The sequence below is a fragment of the Oryctolagus cuniculus genome, chromosome 10, assembly GCF_051225735.1.
Source record: "Oryctolagus cuniculus isolate XC-2025 breed Fujian yellow rabbit chromosome 10, ASM5122573v1, whole genome shotgun sequence".
NCBI classification, from domain to species: Eukaryota; Metazoa; Chordata; class Mammalia; order Lagomorpha; family Leporidae; genus Oryctolagus; species Oryctolagus cuniculus.
The window spans coordinates 27,339,984-27,367,625 of NC_142876.1; the positions used below are offsets into that span (position 1 = coordinate 27,339,984).

Sequence of the window (27,642 nt, forward strand, 5' to 3'; positions counted from 1 at the left end):
TTGAGGCCACGGGAGATAATGAAATTCCTCCTGTGTGGGACGCATCCCAAGCTCTAGGATAAAAATCCAGCGTTCTAGGGCCGCTGGTGTTACTGAGTGTGTGTTACTGAGTGTGCACAGTGAAGCAAACTGGAGTGAGATGCGCTCCAGGAAACACATGACATTGAAAACTCGGTATGGAAAAGCTGCGACACTCATCGTAATTGTTTACGTACATCTAAGTTTATTAGAACTATGTTTCTGCTTTAACGGGGCCACTGAGAGCGTCAAAATCGCATTCTGTCTCCACAGGAAAACGCCGACCGTTCAGGCTAACCTGGGAGGGCGGACACAAGGCGTTTTTAAACAACTTCTAGAGAGCCGCGTGTGCGATCATGGGGCAATGCGGTGGGAACTGAGGCTTGTAGCAGGAAACCATGAATGAATTCTCTTCGAAGTTCAGGCTTCCAGGCTCCTGATGTAACCAACCTGCAAGGGAAGCCCAGCCCCGAGGGAGGAGCGAGCCCGCCCCGGTGGCTGCAGGCGAGGCCCAGGAGCCACGCGGCTCAGGAAGCCACCCCCGCGAACCCAAGGGAGGACACCTCCCCAGCCCGTCCTCAGATCCAGCCCCCTCCCCAGCTAGGGGAACAAGGCCCTCCGCCCCAAGGCGGCGGACCACAGCTCTCCCTAAAACACCTGACCCTGCATGGCTACAGGCACGCCGGGCGGGAGCGAGGAACTCCCAAGAGTGAATGCGCTTGCGCGGAAGCCCGCATGGTCCGTAGTTTCAGCCTCCGCTACCGCGCCTTCGTCCCCCACCTCTCCTTTTCCCCGCCCCCACGGCGTACGTCACAAAGACTGACGAGCAAAGCGAACAATCACAGTCCCGCTCCTCGTGAGCCCCTGGAGAAAGGGGAGGGTGGGGAGGAGGGAGGGAAAAGGACGGAAGGAGCGGGCCTGAGGGCTGGCTCGTCACACTCACCCAATCAGAAAGCTCTGGGCAGGGGAGGGGCGGGGCTCCAGAGGGGTGGGGGGGTGGGGCTAGGGGGAAAGAGTTGGAAGGCAGCGGGCAGAGAGGGCGGGCTCCCAGAGATTAAAAGCAGCCAATCAGAGCACGCCGGCTTCTTTCGGAGAGCGGCGTGGGGCGTCGCCGCCGCCGCCGCGCGCGCCGGGGGCTGGTTAAGGCCATGAAACAAAAGAAAGCCTGAGAGGGGAGCCGCTGCCACCTCCACCAGCCCGCCCCGCCGCCGTCCCCACCCACCCACCTAGTTACCTACCTCTGCCTGCTTACCCGGCCCCTCCACCCCGCCCGCTCCGGCCTGCGGGCGGACCTGGCGCGCCTCGGCCCGGGTCGCCGGCCCCGCCGCCGCCCCAGAGGAAAGGTGTTTGCGCTCCGCAGGGCCCGGGCCCTGTCCGCCATGGGGCCCGCCGCCCGCCGCGCCTGACCCGGCCGCCGCCGCCGCCGCCGCCATTGACAGCGCGCCGCCGCGATGCCGAGCGGCAGCTCCGCGGCCCTGGCCCTGGCGGCGGCCCCGGCCCCCCTGCCGCAGCCGCCCCCGCCGCCGCCGCCGCCGCCGCTGCCGCCGCCCGCGGGCGGCCCGGAGCTCGAGGGGGACGGGCTGCTGCTGAGGGAGCGCCTGGCCGCGCTAGGCCTCGACGACCCCAGCCCGGCGGAGCCCGGCGCCCCGACGCTCCGGGCCGCGGCGGCGGCGGTGGCGGCGGCGGCGGCGGCGGCGCAGGGCCAGGCCCGGCGGGCGGCGGGGCTGTCTCCTGAGGAGCGGGCGCCGCCCGGCCGGCCCGCGGCCCCGGAGGCGGCCGAGCTGGAGCTGGAGGAGGACGAGGAGGAGGCGGAGGAAGCGGAGCTGGACGGAGAGCTGCTGGAGGAGGAGGAGCTGAACGAGGCCGAGGAGGAGGACCGGCCGTCGCTGCTGCTGCTGTCGCCGCCCGCGGCCGCCGCCTCGCAGAGCCAGCCGATCCCGGGCGGGCCCCTGGGCTCGGTGCTGCTGCCGGCCGCAGGCTTCGATGCGCGGGAGGCGGCGGCGGCGGCGGGGGTGCTGTACGGAGGGGACGATGCCCAGGGCATGATGGCGGCGATGCTGTCCCACGCCTACGGCCCCGGCGGCTGCGGGGCGGCGGCGGCGGCGGCCGCGCTGAACGGGGAGCAGGCGGCCCTGCTGCGGAGGAAGAGCGTCAACACCACCGAGTGCGTGCCGGTGCCCAGCTCCGAACACGTCGCCGAGATCGTGGGCCGCCAGGGTGAGTGCGGGAAGGGGCCTGGGCGGGGTGTCCGCGGCGAGTGGGTCGGGGGTGGGCGGCCCCGGGGCTTGTCAGAGCGCTCGCCCGGCTTGGCGCGGCCGCTTCCGACGGAGGAAGGGACGGGGTGGGAGAGGCGAGGGATGCTGAGGCGGCCGGAGCCCCCCGCCCGGCCCTGGGCTGCTGCGGAACTTGACTTCCCAGAGCAGCCTAACTCTGTCGGCCTCGCCGCATTCCTCTCGAGCTCTTTGTTCTCACTCTGGGAAAGGCACGCGGGCTATGTTTTAGAACGCTTGGGTGTGCACGCCGGAAAAACACACACACACACACACACACACACACACAACGGGCCGGTAAGGTCATGAAGGAACTTTATGCGTTGGTCCAGTTTTCAGTCCATTCTCCTCCTCGCTCGCCAGCGCACCAGCGCTGCAGACAGACTCCTCCCACCTCGTGCAGACAAAGGACCTATGTCTCGGATTCCAGGAGTAGATTTGTGGAGGTGGGGGAAGGGGATGCCCGGAGTACCTCTGGAGCCGACATTTTCAGGGAAAGTCCCGTGCTCTCTCGTGTTGCTCCTCTCCCCTTTAGGAGAGGGGTGCGTGTTACCTGGTGCCGCCTTCCCGCGACGTGCTGTGGCCTGGCTGATGCACGCCTGTGGACTGTTAGGTTGGGAGCATTGTTGGGGTCAGAGAGAGATGATGGCGCTGCTGCTGAAATGATCTCATCTTTCCCAAGTGGTCTAAGTACACATAAATAAGAGGTCTGTCAAAATGGTGGTTTCCCAGATCCACGTTGTCTCATTTCTTTCCTGTAAGATATTCATTAAAGGAAGAGCCGTCTCAGAGCTGGATGGAGATAGCCTGGTGTTTGGCACTGAAAGGCGCTGTTTAAGGCTTAGGCCATTCAAGTGAAAACTTTGTTATTCCTGCGGTGGATCTGGGAACTCGGTTTCACACGCCTTGTTTATTTGCGGAGATCCCTAGGATAATAATCCAGGAGAGAACTGTTTCACCAACATAAGATAAAATTAGAACCTCTAAACTTGTAGATACAGAGTGAGTTAGCCACACACTTGAGAACACTGAAGAACTGCTCTGTATCAAGCTCACATTTTGCCCCAGGCATTGAGATTATGGTAATTGAATTGAGAAAGAGAGGTTGATTCAGACAAACTTTCTGCCCCTAAGAAGCTAATAGTATGATCAATAGGAGAATGACATTAAAGTGAACCCAATGGCACTGACGGTAGTGTAGCAAACAGAACAATCCCAGGAGAACATGCATCCTCCAGGGCCTTCAGAATGGGAAGTAAGTTTAACACAGAGAGCTTGAAGAAAGTGAGTAAGAGTAACTTCTAAGTGTGGTGGGCAGGTAGTGTTGCGTTTCGGTGCTGTCGCGTATCTGTGAAAGGGAGTGATGGGGAGGACTGGGGAAGCCTGTGTCCTGGCCAGAGCGTGGAGATCCCTGAATGCAAGATGCTACTTCCTCCCACAGGGTGCTTCAGTGCGCTTAGGCTGCGGGGTCGGATCACAAAGGAAAAGAATGTTTGCCTGCCAGCTTCACTAAGGGAAAGATATGGTATATTTTGTAGGTTTAGTTTAATAATAAACTTTAGTTCTTCATTATATCTTTTAAGCGACATAAAAGGATCCTTAATTGTGCAAACTGCTACCTTTTATGCAAATCCATTATTTAAAAGTAATCAAATTAGCTCCAAGTTTGTTTTGTACCATCCATTACATGATAGCAAAGTTTTAGTTTTTAGGGCTGTGCTTATTGGATAATGAGAAAAATGTGACTCTGTTCATGTCTTGGGACATGAAGACAAGTTGCTGACTATTCCTTTTGCACTTAGTATTTTCCCAGAGTGGACAGTAATGTTAAAAGTATGTCATCACCCTAAATCTTAAGAGCAGACAGTCTTGCCCTTTTCTGTTTTGAACCATTTATTTGACTAGTGGATCATTGGCAGTCCCTTTGCCAGCCCCACACCCCAGCATCATGGACATGAAACCTATGAAGTAGTTGCACACTCCTGTGGAGAACCAGGTGACTTCTAGTGTTCACACCCTTTTATAGTGCCATTGTTTCCCCATGGGATGGTATCTGCCTGTCTCAAGTGAGTAAAACAGGACAAATCATTTCATTTTCCAGTTTGCTTTGGGGGTGCTACATTTTCATACTTAAGAATTATCCATTCCTGCCATTTTATTCATTACCTAAAGTCATAATTTGCTGTTTGACATCTGTTAATTGGTTTTGGAAATAATTATGTCACAGATGGAGACATTTGTGAGTTCAAGATTAGGACAAATGGAGTTCTGAGTCACATAGACTAGCAACTCAAATTAGATGGCCTCTGGTTCCAGTGTCACAAATACAAACCACTGATTTTGATGGTCATGCAAGTTGGCAGAGTATTTCAAACACTGAGTATTCATGCCCTCTGGTAGCATATGGTCCTTTGTAAATGGAAGGGCCCTGTTTTTTGTTGTTACGCTTTCCATCTATTGTGAAACCAATATTTCTGTAAAATAAAGCCAGGAACTAAAGATGCTTATTGATAATCAAAAACATTTTAGAATAAGAGTATCAAAAATAAGTCACAATATATTTGAAGACCAAATTTTGCAGACTTAGATCTATTCCGTAGTAGCCACAACATAAATTAACAGTGGATAACAGGTTTAAAATTTTTAAGATTTATATTATTTATTTGAAAGAGAGGGAAAAAATTAGAGATCTTTGATCTGCTGGTTCACTCTCCAGATGGCCTCAATGGCCAAAGCCAGGAGCCAGGAGCTTCATCCAGGTCTCCCACCAGCACCCATATGAGATACCAGTATTGCTTGACAGCGACTTAACCTGTTACACCACAATGCCTGCCCCAAGAGGTTTAATTTTACTCAGTGGGTTTTATTCTAGCCATTGATGCCCAGTAGACTAAAAAGTGAGTTCAGATAGAAGTCTAAGGGCCGGCACTGTGGCATAGCAGGTAAAGTCACTGCCAGCATCCCGTATGAGTCCTGGTTGCTCTACTTCCGATCCAGCTCCCTGCTAGGGCACCTGGGAAGACAGCAGAGGATGGGCCAATTTCTTGGGCCCCGTACCAGCAAAGACGACCCAGGAGAGACTTCTGGCTCCTGGCTTCAGATGGGCTTAGCTCCGGCCATTTGGGGAGTGAACCAGAGGATGGAAGATTTCTCTGTCTCTCCTCTCTCTCTGTAATTCCGACTTTCAAATAAATAAATCTTTTTTTTTTTTTTAATAAAAAGAACTCTTGATGGTGTGATGTGTTCTCTAGTCTCATAATCTAGAAAAATCATCTCCAGACTTTTTATTTGTACATCTTGTCCAAAAAGAGGTTATATTCCCAATATCTGGATATTTATGAACAGTGTATATGCTAATGTAGTATAAAACATGTTTAAAAATCTCAAAGAATGCAATAAAAATAGATATAGGAGTTCTAATTTTTTCCTGCACTCAAGTTGCATCCTGTTTTGGCTATCACTAAATAAGCCATTTTGGACTTTTTTTCTTCTTTATTGAACTACTTTGACTCTAGTGATATGGTGTGTTATCACCTTTCAAACAATCCTTTACATTGTTTTACGTTGCTAAAATGCTTCCCTGTGACCATTTTTCACAGTTTCTTACAGTGGAACCTCCTCTGTAGGCTCTAGCCCAGCTAAAATAAGGTGTGTATGAGTTTGAGTTTGACTAGAAGAAAGCAAGCTTGGTTTTGCTTTACATGAATTTTCTATTTATGAAAAGATACATTTCATGATAAGCAGTTTCAAAATAATGCCAAAGCACAGTCTTTCTTGTTGGGGAAGGATGCTGTTGGTCTTGTTTGTGCTAGTTTGGTGTTCAGTACTTTACCAGTGCCATCTGACCCTGCTGGGTGAATTGCTCAAGTCATAGAACTTAGCTTTAGACTAGTTGGTTTGACATCAAAGATAAAGTTCATTCCACTTCACATTGCTTCCTTCCAACTACTGAAACATTCTGCTTTGGAAGGTTAACAGTATTCTGGGTTAAGTCCTGTTCTACTCATCTGAAGTTAGGATACTGGATTTCTAGTATGCATAATTTAAAATACCACTATTCAAATTAGTTTACTTAAGAAAATCCACTATCATTTGTAGTTCATAAAGTTAATGTGTGTGTGTATGTGTGTAAACGTTAAAAATTAAAACTTCTCTAGGCTTTAATATTTAAGTTTAGTTGATAATGGTTTGTACTGTTAGCTCTGGGGCCATTGGGAACAATTCAGTTTTGCAGATGGCTGGGAAATCCATGGCATTTTCTTCCTGCCTTATTCAGTTAATGAACTATTCTGATTCACTAGGGATGAAATGGAAAATAAGTGGTAATTCAAAGGCATATCTTCTACTCACTGGTGACCAACGTCCTAAAAATGATCCAACCAGCCACATATTTAAGAATTAGTATGCTTCTAGAGATTTGTACATGGAAGAATTCTCAGCAGTGTTAATGGGTTGGAATTTTAGGTAGTTCTTTCATACATCTTACTTTTTTTGAAGAAAGGTAATGTTGAGTTATGAAGAAGAATTTAGTATATTCAGTTTTTAATTTGTTTAATGTTTGTACAAATTGAAGAATGTATGGAAAATTTAATATTTTTGTCCCAAACTAAATGTAAAAATGCTTTAGAATTTGTTTCAATGTAAAAATAAATAATGCACGCTAAACCAAATTACCTGTAGGACTCTGTTCAGCTGTATTGGAAAGAGGCAGCAATGAGAAATAGTTATTCCTGGATTCTGATTACTCTTTGCCAACAATTCACTTTGTAAACTTGGGCATGTCACTTAAATTCCCTACACTTAAGATCTCTTGCAGCTGGGCTCAATCATATCTACAGTACTTCTAGAGATTCTGGATAGTACAAAATTGACATGTGAAACTACAGTTGATAAGCCCATGTTACTTTCATTAAAGTCAATCTGAAGTTGATTTAGAGCCATTCTGTTTAATGTTGTTCACCTTTTCTCAGCATTAGGAGACACACATTCTTCGCACATTGTCCTACTGTAATAGAACTAGGACCAGCCGGTGTCTGAGTATGTGTTAAGTACTGGCACTATGGCTATTGTAACAAAGAACCCTGACATCTCCATGTTAAGACAGCCAGGGTTAATTTCTTGTTCACAGGGGCTCTGCTCATTTTAATCATTCAGGGATTCAAGCCAACAGAGCAGCCACCATCTCAAATGTTAAGGATCTCCCCTAGTGCCAGAGGATGAGAGACTATTGCATGGCACACACTGGCCTTTAAATGTTAGACCCGGAAGTAATACTTATCGCATCCACTCATGTTTTATTAATCTGAGTGACTCACCTGGACACACCTTACTTCAGATGGGTGAGAATGTGCTTTACAGAGTTCCTATAAGGAGAGAGCTGGAATATTAATGAACAGTCACGACGGCTGCCACGTACTATTTTATGTACACAGTACAAATCAGTGTTGCAAGATTTTAAACAGTGTAATTTCTGCCATATAGAATTTATAATTTAGTTGAACTTGAAAAAAATAGATTAAAATGTTCATAAGCTACTACATGTATTTGCAGCTCTAAAAAAGTATTTAGGAAACTCAGTAGACTGGATAATTATTTTAAAACTCCACTGATAGGTGATTCTGAAGTGATTTTTAGTATTATTATTTACTAAACTGCATCCTTAATGCTTCCCAAATGGCTTACATACATATCGTAATTTGTGAATTTACTTTTTTCTTTTCTCCATGCTACCATTAGTTACAATACAGAGATTAACAAAGGTTAAATCTAATATTTAAGCCTTTGAGAATAATTTTCTAATGTTAGGATTACCAAACAGCTATACTAAATTGAATGTATTCATGGGCCAGTGCTGTTTGCGTATTTCAAATCTGTATTCTATGATTGATTTTGAGAGTTTTCGGTTAAACTGAGTAACTATAGAACCTCTTCAGTGCCAGTGTTTGGATTTTAAGGACAGTGTACGTGGTTTGTTACTTTTGTCTAGTAAGCAAGTTCTATAATTCGTTACTGCAGTGAAGCCTGCTTTGACCACAGGTAAAGTTATAACATGGAATAATAAGACTAGGCCTTAAAATGATTAAATTCTTTAATAAACTGTTAGTTGAAGGTAAGCATAAAAAAACTGGTCTTGAATGTGATTGAAGAGAAATGGTTCCAACAACTAGAGGATACCTCCCTAAAAGGTCACCAGTGTAAAATAATTGCATTTGGGGCTGATGTTTTTATTACTAGCTGCCTTCTTTGCACACCCTCCCTTCCCCTTTGCCGTATATGTCCCACATACCATTTAGGATACTGCAGGAACCGACATTAAGCTTAAAGTTAGAAAACTCATGTTAATTTCACCACTTGTTGTCTGTTGTCTTAGACAAATCAGTTACCCACTTTGTATGTTTTAGAATGTATTAAAAATTGGAGGTTTGGAAGTATATTTCCTAGTAAAGAACTAAGCTAATCTGGAAGAGAATTATTTACAAATAATCTAGTCCATTATATGATACCCGAACAAAAATAATTTCTATTAACATATGCTGAAGGACTTGAGCATAATTTACATCTCACTAGAAGGAAAACTGTTCTACCTTTCATCTCTAATTTATACCTTCTTATGGCTATTTCAACTGTTAGTGAAAGGCCAGAAAGAAACACTAGGTTTTGTGTTTTTGTGTTGTTTTGTTTTTTGTCTTCTGTGTAAAATAAGTGAAAAAAGATGTGCATTTGGGGGCAAGGGGGTCCTCTTTAGTACCTCTGGTGTTGTTTTGTTTTGTTTTGTTTTAAATAACTTGTACATGCAGAGAATTCACCTCCCCTAAAATTTGTGAACAAGGAAGGTAAGGCAGGTTGCGAGAATGATGATTTTAGAGCCACTAGTTTATAACAGGACAATTCTAGGCTTCATTTTCTTCACATATAAAATGAAGTTGGGCTGGATGGATCATCTCTCATACCTCTTTTTTTTTTTTTTTTTAATTCATTTATTTATTTGAAAGGCAGAGTTGCAGAGAGAGAGAATCTTCCACCCACTGGCTCACTCCCCAAATGGACAAAACAGCCGGATCTGGGCTCGATCCAGGAGCCAGGAGCTTCTTCCTGGTCTCCCATTTGGGTGCAGGGGCCCAAGCACTTGGGCCATCTTCCACTGCTTTCCCAGGCCATAGCAGAGAGCTTGATTCATATTGAAATAGCCAAAACTCAAACTGGTGCCCTTTATAGGATGCTGGCATTGCAGGCAGAGGCTTTACCTGCCATGCCACAGCGCCAGCCCCCTCTCATTCATACCTGTTACAGTCTAATTTTTTGTCCAAGGAGAGTGAGTACCTAAAATCATTTGTAAAAATAAATCAGATTTTCATTTAGCAGTTAGGTTGATTTGATACCTGCTCCCAGTTTTGCTAGTTTAGTTTTCACAATCTAAATTTTTCTAAGTTTGTTTCCTAAAACTGTCCCCTCAACTATTCATTCAGAACTAGAGACCTTTTTTTAGAAAAAAAAATTTATTTGGTAGAGAAAAATAGAGACAGGGATCATGTGTCCATTCACTTTCCAGATGGCTGAAGTGCTTTTGTACTGATCCCTAAAGTGAATTGAAGTGTATTTTTTTCTTTTTTTAAAGAGTTATTTATTTGAAAGCCAGAGTTACAGAGAGGCAGGGAGAGAGACACACAGGTCTTTCATCTGCTGGTTCACTCCCTAAATGGCTGCAACAGCCAGAGCTGTACCTATCCAGAGCCAGGAGCTTCTTCGGGGTCTCCCACGCAGGTACCGGAGCACAAGGACTTGGGCCATCTTCTACTGCTATCCCAGGCCGTAGCAGAGAGCTGGATCAGAAGTGGAGCAGCCAGGACTTGAACCAGTACCCATATTCGGTGCCAGCACTGCAGGCACGGCTTTACCCACTACGCCACAGTGCTGGCCCCTCAAAGTATATTCTTAACAACAACAACAAAGAAGTCAATAATTTTTACTTTAGAGGGGGGAATTTAGCACTGTGATTAAGATGCCACTTGGGACACCTGCATCCCATCTCAGAGTTCTTGGATTTGAGTCCCAACTGCACTTCGGCTTCCAACTAACTGCTAATGCACACCTGTAGAGCAGCAAGTAATGGCCCAAGTACTGTTGGGGTCCCTGCTACCCACATGGGAGACCAGGATTGAGTTCTAGGCCCCTGGCTTCAGCATAACCCAGCCCCACCTGTTGCAGGCATTTGTGTAGTGACCAGCAAATCTCCGTCTGCCAAATAAATAAAAAGTGGGGGAAAACAATTAAAGCTATAAGAAGGACATGTGAAAAACTATTCTTCCTATATTGTATATTTGGGGGATGCAATCAGTTCTCAAATGACTTATCTAAAATACTGAATTGTGTGCATTAGAAACTCCTGTTGGGATTTAGCTGATGTTTATCAGTCTTTGGGAGATGTAATACTGAAATTGAGTTCTTATAAAGTGAAAGGAACTTTTGACTAGTCCATTAGACTCTTTCAAGGGGAAAAAGACCTTATTTTCTGTAAAATCATTAAGTAATATGATCACTCATTAATTGTAATATATCATGAAATATGAAATGATATGCTTTTAGGAATAAGTCATAGAGAGTAGCGAAAGGAGTATGGAATTAAACAACTTACGTTTGAGATAAAAATTTTATAGCTTACATATCTTGAGCAGTTCGATGAACCTCTTTTCTGCCCTTCCTAAAGCACTCTATTATGATGATTAAATGTAGCTGTATCTAGGAGAGAGCTTAGAAAATTCCTAAAGCACTCTGTAAATTTTTGTTTTCAAAGCTTAAGTCCAGTCTGCCAGGTGAGAGCTGAATTTGCTCAAGAAATACTTGCTGGGAGAGGTGGAGAAGTAGTGTTTTAAAAAATAAATAAAAGCTCCCTTTTGCTGAGCATTGAACTGAATAAAAGATATTACAATAAGCTTTTAATACAACTATTCAGTGAGAAAAATGTATACTCATGGTCCCTTGTGCATGCAGGAAAGGTGAAGCTTCAGTGCCCTGTTAAGTTCCCAACACTGGCAAGTGTTGGTCTATCTGTTCCCAGCCGTCGCTCCACCAGCCTTTCCTTGAGGAAAGAATAGACATGTGCACATGAAATGTGGTGTCTGTTGTCCGGAACACTTTGTGGATTAGAGGTGACTGTATTTGCTAGGAAAAGAGAAACATGATCATAATGTATAAGCATTGGGAAAGACCTGGTGGCTGAGTGACATAACATGAAACAGCCCATACTGTTGGTAGATTGGAACCCAGTCCTGCAGATAGTCAGTTTTTTGCTCTTTGTATTGTTTCCTTTGAACTGGGCCTTAAATGACTCAGTGTGGTAGCTATAATAGTATTATACCTTAGTTTGTATTCTTGTGTTCTGGAACTTTTCACACATACAATTTCATCTTTTCCAAAAGGCCTCTCACACATATATTTCATCTTTTCCAAAAGGTCACTTGGAGAAAGATATGTGCTAGTAAGGTTTTTCAGGTTACTTAAGGAAATATCTGAACAGAGAGAACAGAAACAAGATATGGTTAAGAGGTGATGGTGTCAGGGTGAGAAGGTGGGTAATGGCCACTTATGGGGGGGGGGGGGAGCAGAAGGGGCAGGGGTTTATTATCAAACCAAAGAAATATTTTGAAGGTAAAAGAGCTACTCAGATTCCACACTTCTCTCCCCATCTTTATTAAAGAGAGTGAGTAATGATTTCCCCTAGATGCTTTTTGAAGAAAGCTATACCCAAAGAACTACCAAAAGTGAAAATATACACATAATGCAGCTTTGATGTTTGTAAGGGTTTGAGCGTTATTGAATCACATTATATACATAGCTAATACATGAAATAAATGGGAAATATAATGAACATAATTTCTGAACTTAACTTTATCAAAACTCAAAAATTTGAAATAAATATAATAAATGTTAGAACATAACAGTGGTCATACATAGTCCCTGCTCTGCATACGATCTTTTATTTCTCAGAATTTTTTCAAATGATTGTTAATGATAGCCTATTAAGGTAAGCCTCCAGTCTCTTTTTCCATCTTTTAAGCTTCCACTAACCTAAGTATCTGATCATGTCACTCCTCTACTCAGAATTCTTTGCACCTACAAGATAAGGTTTAAATTCTCTTGTCTGACATTGAAGACTTCTGCTTCCCCTCCAGCCATATCCCCCGCCATTTTACCCTTTAGTCACTTCAAGCTCTCACAAGATTGACCCAATGTCATCTTGTGAGCTCACCACTGTCCCATCCTGTATTCTTTATCCCCTGCTTTTGCACTTAGGTTTTTCCATTCTTCCCACCCAGGCAAAACCACTTTCTTTAAGCTTCAGTTCAAATGCTTTTGAAGCCACCTTTCACTTCATGTAAGCGGTAGAGGCATCTTCTTTGCACCTACTGCTTTATATGTGTTTTCATTAAAGCAGTCACCTTATCAGTATTGCTTGCATAACAGTTTTCCCTTTAGACTGAGTTCCCTGGGAGCAGAAATGATGATGGTTCCTTTATATCACCTGGAAGTAGGGAGCTTAACTTTTGAGTGGGTGAGTTCAAGCATTACAGGGAACTTCTATCTCTGATTGGTAAAGGGCTTTTCTTCCCTAGAAGGAGTGACTTGACTAGAAACACCAGGACAGAGCCCGTAGGACAGGTGGGAGACAGCTTTCCTACCACGCCACTCACTTCTCAACATAAACACAGTCATCTGGTAGGAGTTCTTGTCAACACTTGGCTTATACAGTCATGCATTACGTGAAACACATTACTTTAGCCAATGCACAGAGTGTGCCTATGCAAACTAAGCTATGGTTTCACGAGGCAACATATTTGGACCACCAGCCATATGTGGTCAGTCACTGGCTGACATGCTGTTGATGCGGCACATAACTGTGTGTTTCTTTTCTTCCTATTTGACTTAGCTCTGTCGCCTCATCCTATTCCATTGCCTGTACTTCCCCAAACCTTTCCTGCCATGGCCATTGGGTTACTATTCTTGGGTTGGGGTTTAAAATTTCCACGAACCAAATACATAACTCAAAATTAGGTACTTGGAAGAAGGGGGAAATAATTAGAGGAAAGGAAAAGGTTAATGTGATAGGAAGAATAATTCTTCCCACCCGAAGATGTCCCTACCAAGATGTCCATACTGTAACCTCCTAGAGACTGAGTGTGTTACCATATTTGGCAAGTCTGCAAATGTGACGAAGGGTGTGGACCCTGCTTGGGAGAGTTGCTTGACGTCATATTGGTGGGCCCAGTGTAATTGCTTGGGTCTCTAAGAACAGAAAAGCTTCCCAACTGGGTCTGAGACCTGAGAAAAAGAGGTTTTGTAGCATGAGAACGGAGCCTTCCTTGCTAGCTCTGAAGATGAAGGAAGGGAGTGACGTGCCGAGAAGTGACCTCTAGAAGTTGGGACTGTACTCAGCTGGTAGCCACCAGGGCAGCTCAGTCTGTTAACTGCTAGCCCCCAGATTCAGCCAACAGCCTGTATAAGGAAATAGACCTTCTCCTGGAGCTCCCAGACGGGAACAGGCCATGTCAGACTTCTGAGCACCAGAACTGTAAATAATAAATATATGTAAAAATGTGAGTATATTTGAAAATAATAAATTTGCATCATTGAAGTCATTGTAACTTGTTATGGCAGCATTAGAAAACCAAAGCGGATCATAAGCAAATTAAAGACCAGGAAAACGATGTCTAATCTTTTTATATAAGGTCCCCAAAAATATGTATTATGAGAAAACTATGCATGGATTTCAACATTTTTTGCACCAGGGACTGGCAGCAGGTTAAACCATCACCTGCAACACCAGTATCCTATATTGAAGTGCTGGTTCAAGTCCCAGCTGCTCTACTTCCCATCCAGCTCCCTGCTAATGCACCTGGTAAAGCAGCAGAAGATGGCCCAAGGACCTGGGTCTCTGCCACCCTGATGGGAGACCTAAATAAAGTTCCAGGCTCCTGGCCCAGCCCTGGCCATTGCAGCCATTTGGGTGAGTGAACCAGCAGATGGAAGATTTCTCAGTCTTTCCCTCTCTCTAACTCTACCTTTCAAATAAAATATGAATCTCTTAAAATATTTTTCATCACAATAGACTTAATTTTATTTTCCTACAAACTTTTGAAGTACCCTCATATTAACTTTTAACACCTTAATAAAATATAGTGTTTCATGTCGAAAGTCCCTGCTTGATTCTAATTGAAAGCCTTCCAGAATGTCTTGTAGATTACTAAATAAGAATGTAATGCTGATGCCCAACATTTTAATCTCTGCTCTCTTGGAGCATTGATTGTGGAGTCCTTAATGGCTTAAGAACTCTAATAATTTTTAGCTGCTATGTAAGTTACCACTAATTTAGCAGGTTAAAACAAAACAAATTACCTGTTTCTGTAGGTTGGAAAGTTCAGACAGTGCAAGTCTGAATTCTCTATTCAGGGCCTCACTAGGCTAAAGTCAAGGTATTAGCTAAGACTACAGTTCTCATCTGGGGCTCATGTCCTCACACAAGCTCATCTCCTTGGGTTTGTAGCATGAAGGTCTCCATTTTCCTTCTAGTCTGAACTCCTAGAGACCACCTACTGTTCCTGGCTGTAAGATCATCACAGGCAATTCACAACAGTCTTCCATGTTAGCCAGAGCTAACATCAGACTTGCTCTTCTGAAGCCAGTTGGAAAACACTTGGAAAGGGCTCATGGTGAGATCAGGTCTACCCAGATGTTCTAGATGATCTCCCCATTTTAGGGAGAACTGACTTGGACTGTAATTGCATATAAAGTCCCTTCCCAGTGGCACCTCCAGTAGTGTTTGGCTGACTGAAAGGGTACACCAGGGCTGGAACGCTTGGGGCCATCTTAAAATTCTACTCCCCATACTACCACGTGTACAAGTACTGAGGCTGAAAGGACTTAGTAGTGAGTGGTCAACAACTCCATTGGCTTTCATTTTTCTGCTTAACTGTAAACTCCTTTGTTAGTGACCTGAGTGTTAAATCAGTTCCTTATTATATAATGCTTTTTCTGTTGGAAAATTGGACCAAATTGTGTAGATAGGCCACGTGGTCTTTTTGCCACCACCTAAATGAACTGTGGCTTAAAAATTAGTTATAAATTCTGCTCTGGGTGTCCAAGATATGTTTCTGGTGGTTAGGAAATGGTTTATTAAAATTCAATATTATACATATTTCTGGGCTCTCAGGCTCCAGAAGCTGCTTTGGTTGACCATAGAGCAGAACTGAATATAGTGTTACTGTCTTCAGCTGTGGGAATTTCACGTGCAGAATCAGTTCTTAGTCCCAGATCTCAATAATGCCTTTACATCACTATGCTGGTTTTGCTGTTATAAGTACATTCTTTCTTAGGTTTTGTGGATCTAGAAAGTGGCCTTTAAGATGATCTAGTCTAGTGGTTTTAAACTTTTCTGATTGTAACCCACATCAAGAAACAAACAAACATTTTAATATTGCAGCCCATTGTATATATTTCACTAAAAATGTGAGACACATAGTTTTTCTCTATTTATTTATTTGAGAGACAAACAGAGCTAATTCAGTCTGTGGAATGTGCTGAAGTGAAAGCTGGAAACTCAGTCAAGGTCTCCTGGGTGGGTGGTGGAGACCCAATCACTTGAGCCATCACTTGCTGCTACGCAGAGTAGTCTGCATTAACAGGAAGCTGGAGTCAGGAGCCAGAGCTTGGTATTGAATCCAGGTACCAAACCCAGTATGGGGCAGTGCAGGCATCTTAACTGGCCAAATGCCCACCCCCTCTGTTCTTTTTTTTTAAATGCTGATTGTAAACCACTAACTTGATACGGTAACTCACGGTTTGAAAGCACTAAGCGTACCATAATTTCAAATTCTTTTCTTGCTTTCATCTCTACCAGCAACAGAGGACCTCCTTGGTAAAGCTGAGAGAGGCCCTCTTTATCCTTAGGAACAAGGCAGAATCCTTTACGAGACCAGGGAGTGGGAGGACCAGAGTCCTGCCTGCAGCTAAAGGGTTTTAAGGTGAAAGAGCACCAACAACAGTGATATAGAAAGGCAAAAGTGGGTTCCTGCACCAGGTACAAGTTGGAGACACTGTGGAATTTACTTCCAAATCAAGTTAAAATTACAACTATGAATGTGTTAGTGCTATTGTAGTTATTGGCCTGTTCTAGGCTTCTGCCCACTGACCACCTTGGATGCAGATCAACATGTTGATTTTTAACTGCAACTGTAAGAAAACAAGTGTTCGTCCTTACAGTTTAGAGCTACAAAACGTTGTTCAGCTTGGAGATTTTGAAATAATTTACCCTGCTATTCATGTAATTTAAAATAATCTTAGTAAAACTAGCCAAAAGTCTTAATTGATATGACTAGCAAAATGTGTCATCTCTTTATACTCTTTTTAATTTAATCATATTTCTTGGGAAAGGTAGTGCATTGGTCTGCCTCAAAGCTTGCTCTTAAAAACTAAAATACATAATGAAAAGTAAGTCTCCCTTTTAACCTGGCCAAATAAGCTTGTTTTATGAGTACATGATACTCCCTTATATAGTTGTTCTGACCTCTTGATACTCCAAACAATAACTGAAATCATTTTGCACCTGAACAAGTATTTCTACAAGATGAGTAAGACAGGATTGTAGGGCACAAGGGAATTTTTTTTTTTTTTAAGATTTTATTTATTTAAGAGGTAGAGTTACAGCCAGTGAGAGGGAAAGACAGAGAGAAAGATCTTCCATCCACTGATTTACTCCCCAAATGGCCACAGCGGTCAGAGCTGGGCCAATCCAGAGCCAGGAGCTGCTTCTGGGTCTCCTGTGCAGGTGCAGGGATCCAAGTGCTTGGGACGTCTTCTGCTTTCCCAGGCCTTAGCAGAGAGCTGGATTGGAAGAGGAGCAGCCGGGACTAGAACCAGTGCCCATATGGGATGCCAGCACTGCAGGCAGAGGATTACCCTACTGCGCCACAGCACTGCCCAGGGCACAAGGCAGTTTTGATTTGATAGTATAGTCTGCCCTCCAGAAAGGATAGTTTATACTTTCCCCACCTTTAGCTAGCATTGTTACAAACTTTTTGATAGTAGACAATTTTATAGGTGGAAAAAAATCATAACTAAATTCCCATGAGAATTTCATCATCAGAACCATTTATATGTTTACTTGTCTATAAACTGTTTGTTTTAACCTATTTGGTTGAATTTTTGGTGTTTGAGGGGGGACAGTATATGTATGAAAGAAATTAGCCACAAGTGAGATGATTATAAAAGTATAGTCTATTTTATTATACTCTTATGACTTCTAAGTTTTTTTGTCACTCTGGGATTATGAATTCTTCCATGATTTTTTTAAAAATCTGAATTTCCAAATGGAAAGTGAGTCTAAAATACTTAAAAGCTTTTTATCTACCCCACCCTCAAATTATAAAGCAAGTTTGTTTCTTCCTGTTTCGTTTGTGTCGCTTTGTAAAAACCCAGGGTGGGTGTTGTTGCGTGACAGGTTAAGCTGCCACTTGGGATACCTACATCCCAAGTCCCAGTGCCTAATTAGGGTCCCAGCTTCCAATCTAGTTTCCTGCTAATGTACAAAGGAAGCAACTGATGATGGCCCAAGGACGTGGGTTCTTGCCATTCATATGGGAAACCTAGGTGGGGTTCCTGGCTCTTGGATTCAGCCTGCCCAGCCCTGGCTGTTGATATTATCTGGTGAGTGAACCAGCAGATAATAGACCTCTCTCTCACTCTGCCTTTCAAATAAATCTTTTTAACAAAATAAAAACACTACCTATTCAAGTGGTGTCCAACTTTAGAATGTGTCCGAAAGTACTGTGTTAGTTGTTTGAAATTCAGAATATATATGATCCTGTAAAAACAATGTTACAGTTGGTGAAGTTTCTATTTCCCAGTCTGAATTAAGGTACTGTATTTAAAACTCTCCTGAAAATTTAGGGAGAGGAGTACTTTCCTGTTTTTATTGTTGATAACTTCAAAGGGGTTAACTTTGTCTTCATCCCCTTCTTTCTTTCTGTACTTCATTGCCAGTGGCCCTTTTGGGTAGGCCTGTCTCCTGACTTTATCCCCTCAGATGTAGTCCAAACTCAAACATCTCTTTCCAGTGACCCGTGTATTAAACACCCCATTTGTTAGTGCCAACCGTAGGCCAGATAGTGTCTTGTGTAGCTTTAAATGTATTGCTATGGTTAAAACAGTTATCCGGGGCTGGTGCTGTGTTGCAGTGGGCTAAATGGCCACCTACAGCAGTGGCATCCCATAAGGGCAGTAGTTCAAGCCCCAGCTGCACAGTCTTCCAGTCCAGCTCCCTTCTAATGCACCTGGGAAAGTGGCAGAAGATGGCCCAACTCCTTGGGCCCCTACACCCATGTGTGAGACCCAGAAGAAGCTCCCAGCTTCATCCTAGCCCAGCGCTAGCTTCTCACTCTGTAATTCTGCCTTTCAAATAAATAAATAAATAAATCTGGGCTTTTGGGGGGGGGGGCGTATATCTACTAGGTATCAAACAGAAAGTGTTTTGCTGTAGTGCAACTGACAATTGCTTATAGTCGAAGAAATATTTATTTAAAGCGATTACTTAAGTCAGTGTTCTAATAGTAAACGTTGAAAGGAGTCGACCTTAGATCCTTAGGCTAATTCTCCCTTTTCCTAATAGAAATTGCCCGATATTTTTCTGCAGGATGAGCAGGACTGTCTGCTGGGAATGTGATTCCAGCAGATTGCCTGCTTGTTGCAGCGCAGAATGTGAAGTCATGTAACTGAATAATAACATCTCCCAGAGTGGAGAGTGTGACTAGTTGTGAATTCACATACCCCTTTTGGGATTTCTTAGGCATCTCTCCATTAAACACTTCTTGCTCAGTGGCTTGTGATTTCATCTCAGCCCCAAGCCACACCTACTAGTCTGAATGAGGGAGTCTGCTGGACATTTTGCCTATGTAAAGGATAAGCAAATAGTAGAGAAGTTTCATTGCTCTCATATTCCAGTTCATTTGTAGATAAAACTTGTGCCACATCACCAGTTTCATCTTCCTGTAGTTCATTGTAGATGGAAGTGCTTTATAATGAAAGTTTCCATGTCTTACAGAGGCAGAAAATTGACTCACCAACAATTTCTTGATAGATTCTCAGATCACCCCTTTCCCCTGGCCCTTACATGATTGCAATTTGCTATTAGCCCCTTTTCTTCCCACGCTCTTTTCAAATGAATATAGCCTTAAAGTTTCAGCATCTTTAACATTAGTTTGTTGGGTTTACTTCCTTAACTGGTAATTTAGTCTTTAGCTCCCCTCTTCTTAATCTAGCTCTCTTCACCAACAGCAAGATTTTTGAAAATGTAATATAATGAAGGAAAAATTAGAAACCTGGGAAAGCTCTTTGAGGAAGGGAAGTTCCACAGTTTGTTGAAAGGGGGAACAGGATCTTCATTTGTGGTTAAAATCCAAAAGTTCAGTATAGTAAGTAAAGTTGTTTTGAATATACTGCAAGTGAGGTTACCATAATCAACTCCTTTCAACAAGATTGGATTAGCAATATGGTGTCAGAACACAAAAGTCTTAAAGCACAACAAAGATTAGCTTCAGAGAAATATGCATAAAAAACACAAGATTCTTTGTTTTGATATGTTTTAAGATTTATTAAAAGGCAGAGTTACAGAGAGAAAGATGTCTTTCATACACTGGTTCTCTCCCCAAATGGCTGCAATGACCAGAGCTTGGCTGATCCAAAACCAGGAACCAGGAACTTCCTCCAGGTCTCCCATGTGGGTGTGAGTGCCCAATCACTTGGACGTCTTATACTGCTTTCCTAGGCCACCAGCAGAGAGCTGGGTCAGAAGTGAAGCAACTGGGACCCAAACCGGTACCTATATAGGATGCCAATGCCGATGCCGCAGGTGGAGGCTTAACCCACTACACCACAGAACCAGCTCCCAGCACAGGGTTCTTATATATATATATTTATTTAATTTTGTTTTTCAACAAATGAAACATAGCCACCCACGTATCTCCTTACATTATAGTCAACTTTCACTTTGGGAATGCTAGAGAGGTCACACAAACATAGAAGCTTTGTAGAGGATGAGGCATCCAACCTAAAACCTACAGGACTAACAGGAGTTAAAGCAAACAGAGCTAGGAGTAAAGAGGCAAAAATAGAGGCGTATTCGAGATCTAGAAGCAAGGAAGCACTGACATGTACCACAGGAGGTTAATATAACTAAAGCATTCTACAGGGTTTAAGGAGTGAGAGAAGGGGGAAATGGAAGTGGCAGGAGGCGAAGCTAGAGAGAGGCAGAGAGACCATGAAAGCAGAGTTGTGCACTGTGCTGTTTAGACTTTATCCTTGTGGTAAAAGATGACTGATAAAGCAAAGAAGTGATCGTGTGATCTGTGCTTTATTTAGAAAGCATCCTCTGACAAAAGTATAGAAAATTGATTGGCATAAGATAAGACTGGAGGAAGGAGACCTGTTTAGTGTGGGGTGGGAACCTGTTGCAGTTATGCAAGGTAGAAATTATTTACTAGTAAAATCTGGGTTTTTACACATGATCCGTTTGTTTGGGGGGAAATAGGAAAGGGCAATTTAAGGAAAAGACCTCAAATTGTCAACAGGATGTCCCTGGCTTCTGTATTCTGAGGAACAAGGTGTAGCGTGGTATGTTTATGAGAACAAATCTGTTCTGACAAGCTTCATGTTAAGGTCTTTGAAAAGTGCAACTCCAAGGTTTTATGCCTTAATTGTGTATTTGACACTTGATATTATAATATAAAACCCTTAAACCTTACACACTTGGCACTGATAAACAGTGATTACCCAAGTTGGTTTAAGTTTGGAATTATGAAAAGTTATGTAATTCTTGAATATTTTATTTAATGTTAAATATGCCTAGGATTTGGGGACACAATCCTTTGAGTCTGGATCTGCCAATGAGGGTAGTCTTTTTTTTTTTTTTTTTGACAGATAGAAATAGTGAGAGAGACAGAGAACGGTCTTCCTTCCATTGGTTCACTCCCCAAATGGCCACTACAGCCACCACCGCACTGATCCGAAGCCAGGAACCAGGTGCTTCTTCCTGGTCTCCCACGCGGGTGCAGGGGCCCAAGTGCTTGGGCCATCCTCCACTGCCTTCCCAGGCCACAGCAGAGAGCTTGGACTGGAAGAGGAGCAACCGGGACTAGAACACGGTGCCCCTATGGGATGCAGGCGGAAGATTAGCCAAGTGAGCCACAGCGCCGGCCCCTAGGGTAGTCATTTTTGAATAAGACCATATTCAGCACCTGTATTCTGTACAGTATCTCATTCTTTTTTTAAAGGTTTTATTTAATAATTTGACAGAGTTACAGAAAGTGAGAGGGAGAGACAGAGAGGAAGGTCTTCCTTCCGTTGGTTCACTGGTTCACTCCCAGATGGCCGCAATGGCCAGAGCTGCACCAATCCGAAGCCAGGAGCCAGGTGTTTCTTCCCAGTCTCCCATGTGGGTGTGGGGGCCCAAGCACTTGGGCCATCTTCTACTGTTTTCCCAGGCCATAGCAGAGAGCTGGATTGGAAGAGGGGCAGCCGGGACTAGAACCAACGCCCATATGGGATGCCGGCACCACAGGTGGAAGATTAACCTGCTGCGCCACAGAGCCAGCCCCAGGATCTCATTCTTTTGAATGGAGCAGGATCTTTACAGAGAAGACAAATTATTATTTTACTTTTTTTACCCGAGGCTTTTGTAGTTGTTTGACCCATAAAACAGCAGTTTTTTATCCCCAGGCTACTTTATTGAAATTTTCAGCTTAACTTCCATAGAAACAATGTCTTTTATATTTATATTTCACTAATTCATATTTATATTCATATTTCATTAATTTGCATAATAAGTAACTTAGTTACTAGCATGAGTACAGGTAGCATAAACAAGACGGGGATTAACACAACTGACCCTTAATAAAGTGATTAATAAGTAGAATTTGACTGACGAAAGCAAAAGTGAGACCTAGCCACAAGCATTGGTTGTCATTGTGAGTTTTCAGGGGCAAGAATAAAAGGTAAAATGGTAAGGCAGTCTATTTGAAGTCAGTGCCAGTACTTCTGTGGTATTGCCAAAGCTGAGGTGCTACAGGTAACAGAAGTACTATAGATGTTGAAATCAGACTGGATTAATTCTGGCTGCACCACTTATTAGCTGTGTGAACTTTGACAAAGTACACAGTTTTTCTGAGCTTCAGTTTCCTTTATCAGTAAAAGGAGGTTAAAAGTCTGGTTCTTAGAGTTATTGTATAAATTAAAGGAGAGACAAAATAGTTGGTAAGTATCTCACAATGTGCATTGTTTCCCTTTGCCATCTAACCCTAAAAGGTGGTAAATCATGAGAGCTGTGAAAATCAAACCCACTCGTGTGATAGCTTACCTATGAAGACTACTTTATTGATCATTTGCAATGACTCCTGACAAAAGGAAGAAAATAAGCCTGACTTACGAGTTTAATACCTCCCAGTTGCAGTCTTGTCCCAAATCAAAGACCTCCAAACTGTGAGCATTAGTGGGGATTAGGAAGGTTTTATTTAAAAAAAAAAAAAAAAAAAAAACACACACACACACACACATTGCCAGACATTTAGCTGGATAGGAGCCTTCTGTGTTTTGTCTTTATAAATATTGGTGGAGTTGATATTGATTCTTATGAAATGTTTTCTTTCAAACAGGTTGTAAAATTAAAGCACTGAGAGCCAAGACAAACACGTATATCAAGACACCTGTTCGTGGTGAAGAGCCCATTTTTGTTGTGACTGGACGGAAAGAAGATGTTGCCATGGCCAAAAGAGAAATCCTCTCAGCTGCAGAGCACTTCTCCATGATTCGTGCATCTCGAAACAAAAACGGCCCTGCCCTGGGAGGGCTGTCATGTAGTCCTAATCTGCCCGGTCAGACCACCGTCCAAGTCAGGGTCCCCTATCGTGTGGTGGGGTTAGTGGTTGGACCCAAAGGAGCAACTATTAAAAGAATACAGCAGCAAACCCATACCTACATCGTAACTCCAAGCAGAGATAAGGAGCCTGTCTTCGAAGTGACAGGGATGCCGGAAAATGTAGACCGAGCACGGGAAGAAATAGAGATGCATATTGCCATGCGTACAGGAAACTATATAGAGCTCAATGAAGAGAATGATTTCCATTACAATGGTACCGACGTAAGCTTTGAAGGTGGCACTCTTGGCTCTGCGTGGCTCTCCTCCAATCCAGTTCCTCCTAGTCGCGCAAGAATGATATCCAACTATCGAAATGATAGCTCCAGTTCTCTAGGAAGTGGTTCCACCGATTCCTACTTTGGAAGCAATAGGCTGGCTGACTTCAGTCCAACAAGCCCATTTAGCACAGGAAACTTTTGGTTTGGAGATACACTACCATCTGTGGGCTCGGAAGATCTTGCAGTTGACTCTCCTGCCTTTGACTCTTTACCAACATCTGCTCAAACTATCTGGACTCCGTTTGAACCAGTTAACCCACTCTCTAGCTTTGGGAGTGATCCTTCTGGTAACATGAAGACTCAGCGTAGAGGAAGTCAGCCATCTACTCCTCGTCTGTCTCCTACATTTCCTGAGAGCATAGAACATCCACTTGCTCGGAGGGTTAGGAGCGACCCACCTAGTACAGGCAACCATGTTGGCCTTCCAATATACATCCCTGCTTTTTCTAATGGTACCAATAGTTACTCCTCTTCCAATGGTGGCTCCACCTCAAGCTCACCTCCAGAATCCAGAAGAAAGCACGATTGTGTGATTTGCTTTGAGAATGAAGTTATTGCTGCCCTAGTGCCATGTGGCCACAACCTCTTCTGCATGGAATGTGCCAACAAGATCTGTGAAAAGAGAACGCCATCATGTCCAGTTTGCCAGACAGCTGTTACTCAGGCAATCCAAATTCACTCTTAACTATATATATATACATAAATACTATATCTCTATATGGACTCGTAAAGGCATGGGTATAATGGTACCCCCCAGTAAACTTCCTAATGAATTCTTATGACTGTTATCAGGCTTTATTGGGATTAGGCTAAAGTTGTTAGTAAACTTATAAAAGGCTGCTATGGTAACACTAAACCTAAGTGGTCTCTTGTCTATTAGTTTGGTTTGAATTATTAATACTGTCCTGTAGACCCAGAGACATAGCTTGTATAAGAACTGCTAAAGCTGAAGTTTACCTTGGCTGAGTGAAGATCGTAGGTTGTGTGAGCCTATGAGAAAAATGTATACATCTAAGGTTTTAAACATTGGGTCCCAAAGCCTACACATTAAGAGTTTATGGAGGGTACTTGGCATTACAGATGATTCAGACACTTCCAGTGCTGCCTTCTTTACACTGCCAGTTTTGACAAAACAGGTTTGTTTGTTTTTTATTTTACAACAACTTATGCCTAATTCTGCAGGATTGCAAGTAATTTTTTAACGCATTGTGATTACTTATTGGTAATAATAGGGCTGATGGCAGTTTACTAGATCACTGGTTATAATTTGGGACAAAAACTGCTACATTGACCTTCATCTCGCCCAGAGAGCTCAATCAAGGCTGGTGTGATCAGTGGATCAGGAATGCAATTCTCTCAATTGTGAATTCCTACCCATTGCCTCCCTCGGAGAATATGGAAATGGCCGCCTGGGTTTTCCCATTTCAGGAAGGGCTTTGGGATGCACCTATATTGGCTAATAATTGAGGATGCGAACATTCCATTCATTAGTCTGATCAAGCTATTAATTTTTAGACTAGATCAAAATGTGAAACATTTTATGTTCAATTCATATTTGTCTTGCACATTATAAATATATTTTTATTTTTTAGTAATTTAGGGGAGGGTGGGAGATAATGCCCTTGGCATAATTCACAAAAGCAGCTGTGACAACCTCCAATCATTTTACTTCATTTCAAAACTATTTCCAATCACAAGGAATGATTTCTTTAAAATACACTTGTACATTTCACCTGTGGATGTCTCTCACTTCATCCTCAGTATGTTCCCAAATCTGTGCTGGCATTGAAAGGACGAACATTATACTGGTGGGTTTTTCTACTAATTATTTTTTGAAGCGTTATTTTTCCCAACACAAAAGAGCTTTTTTTCTCAGTATAACAAAAATTGAAATCCTATGTGTATTCAATAGTAAATAGACAAATTTTATTTTTTATTTCCACTTGAAGAGTTACATTTCGTATAAAAGTTTACAAATAACGGTTTTTATTTTGATTTTTTCAGTATAAAAAAGTTGCCTTGATGGCATATTATGATGTAATGCTAACTGCTTGTAGGATAGTTAAATGTCAGTATTGAAACCTAATCTCTAGCTGCCGTCTTGTAGATATGAACGAATGTTCACCAAGCATGTATTTTGTATTTTGTTGCATTGTACACTGCAACTAATAAGCCAAGGAATCTACATATATTAGGTGCGTGTACTGTTTCTAAAAACCACAAACTAAGAATGATAAATTATCAATATAGTTTAGTATTTGCTAATTTTACTACACTCTTTTGTTATGTATATGTAGGGAGGTCATAGGGATTATAAATTCAATTTGAGTAAAGTTTAAAACCATATATTTTATGATAAAGGGCCTTTAACTTAAGATGGCCAAAGCACTGATATTATATATTTGCTGTAAAGAGAATTATAAGAGTTTTATTTTTCTGATATTAAAAGTTACTTAATAAAGACTTGTTTCCATTAACTTGAATGTACTCTCCTTGGTGTTTTTCATACAATCCAGTCAGGAATGGAAGAGGGCTGTCTGGTAGAATTGAGAATTTTCTTCTACGCACTCCCCCCCCCCTTCTCAACCTGTGTGCTCTTTCTTGTTGTGCTTTTTTTAGTGTGTTCTTGGTGATGAGGGTATCACTTATGCTCTTTGTTTAAGTTGAAAAGTTTAGCTTGCTCTTGAGGTGAGTATTATGGTAACTTGGGAGACTTACCTGGTTTTAGATGTACATACATGTCTGTATGGTTGGCTATAAATAGTCATTACTGACCTAACTGTAAGTAATTACTTTTAATACATTACTGTCAAATGAAATCCTCAATTCAATTTAGATGCTACTTGGGTTGTATACTCCTGTGGACTTTTGTCCTTTTTACCAACAAATCATAAAACTTTTCTGATATGAAAGTACAAGTTTTTAACTTTGAGTTAAAAAAAACTACCTTCTGGAAAGTTTTGTGGTGAACAAAAATATTACTCAATTTATACAATTGATTTTATGCTGATTAGGGTAGGTTGTTACAATTTTTGTTAAAAAATAATAGACATTTCCAGTATTTTTTAAAGAAACAAATTCTATTCATTCTTAACAGTATTACACAGAATAGTAAATCTCATCATAGGTTTTGGAAACATTCTTAAGCTGTGCTGAAAGATTGGAATATATAGATTCAGTGATGGGCAAGATCATTGACCTAGAATTATGTATTTGTCAGAATTGTTTTTACTAATCTTAGGATTAGCTTCCTGAAGTATGAAAGTTAAATTATTTGGGTGTGTTAGAGTATTTTACAAAGACAGTTTAAATTGGATAGCCTGTGAACTGAATTTCTTAATAACAAGGTCAAGATCTTTCAGGGGACCTTGAAATAATCTACTTTAGAGGCTTTTCTGCCAGAGTAAGCCAAAACTTTGTCTGGAACTAATGTTAGCAAAACTGATAAGCTCTTATCTTAGTTCCAAGTCTGAATCTGCTTTTTCTCATTGCGTGGCTGTGTTTTACTAGAGTATTGGTGGAGAGGCTCTAAGAACTCCAGGTCCTGTGTCTCAGCTCAAGCACACTGGACAAGCTGCAGTGCGAATGATCAAGAATTGGCGGAAACCTATTGAAGAGGCCTTTACCTCATTTCATTTTCACAAACCGGCGGTGGCGAGTAGACAGTAAACTGAAAACATTTGATTTGGCTAGCAGTTCAGTGATTGTATTAGGTCATTCTATAAGGGATTTGAAGAATCCCTAAAAAGTAGGTGTTTAGCAAGAATGAAAAAGGCTTGAAAGATTAGGTTTAGAGAATAGGTGTGCTATGTCATTATACTTGTAGATTAATCTCTTTAGAGGATCTGTTAGCACAAAACCAGACACTGGTTCTCAATCTGCTATCTACCCATGACTCTCCCTTAAATTTCTTCTTTTTCTCATCCCTACACATTTTCATAAATCATGGGACTTAGAGATGTTTATAATATGTGGTGAACATCTTTTCCATGTCAGTATACATCTACAGTTCGATGGTGACTATTCCATAAATTGCTCACTATTAGTGTTTAATTAACTAAGAGCAATGGAGCGCTGATGAAATATAGACAGTACAGTGAAAATTCCAACCAGGAGGCCG

The 27,642-nt window shown here is 42.5% G+C and overlaps 1 protein-coding gene across 1 annotated transcript; it reads left to right on the plus strand.

Moving 5' to 3' along the window:
• The first annotated feature begins 1,334 nt into the window (after nt 1–1,334).
• MEX3C (mex-3 RNA binding family member C) lies at nt 1,335–26,005 on the plus strand. Its single transcript, XM_008261323.5, has 2 exons — nt 1,335–2,235; nt 22,982–26,005. The coding sequence occupies exons 1-2, from the start codon at nt 1,470–1,472 to the stop codon at nt 24,205–24,207; spliced, it is 1,992 nt and encodes a 663-aa protein (XP_008259545.4). The 5' UTR covers nt 1,335–1,469; the 3' UTR covers nt 24,208–26,005.
• The last annotated feature ends 1,637 nt before the right edge of the window (nt 26,006–27,642 follow it).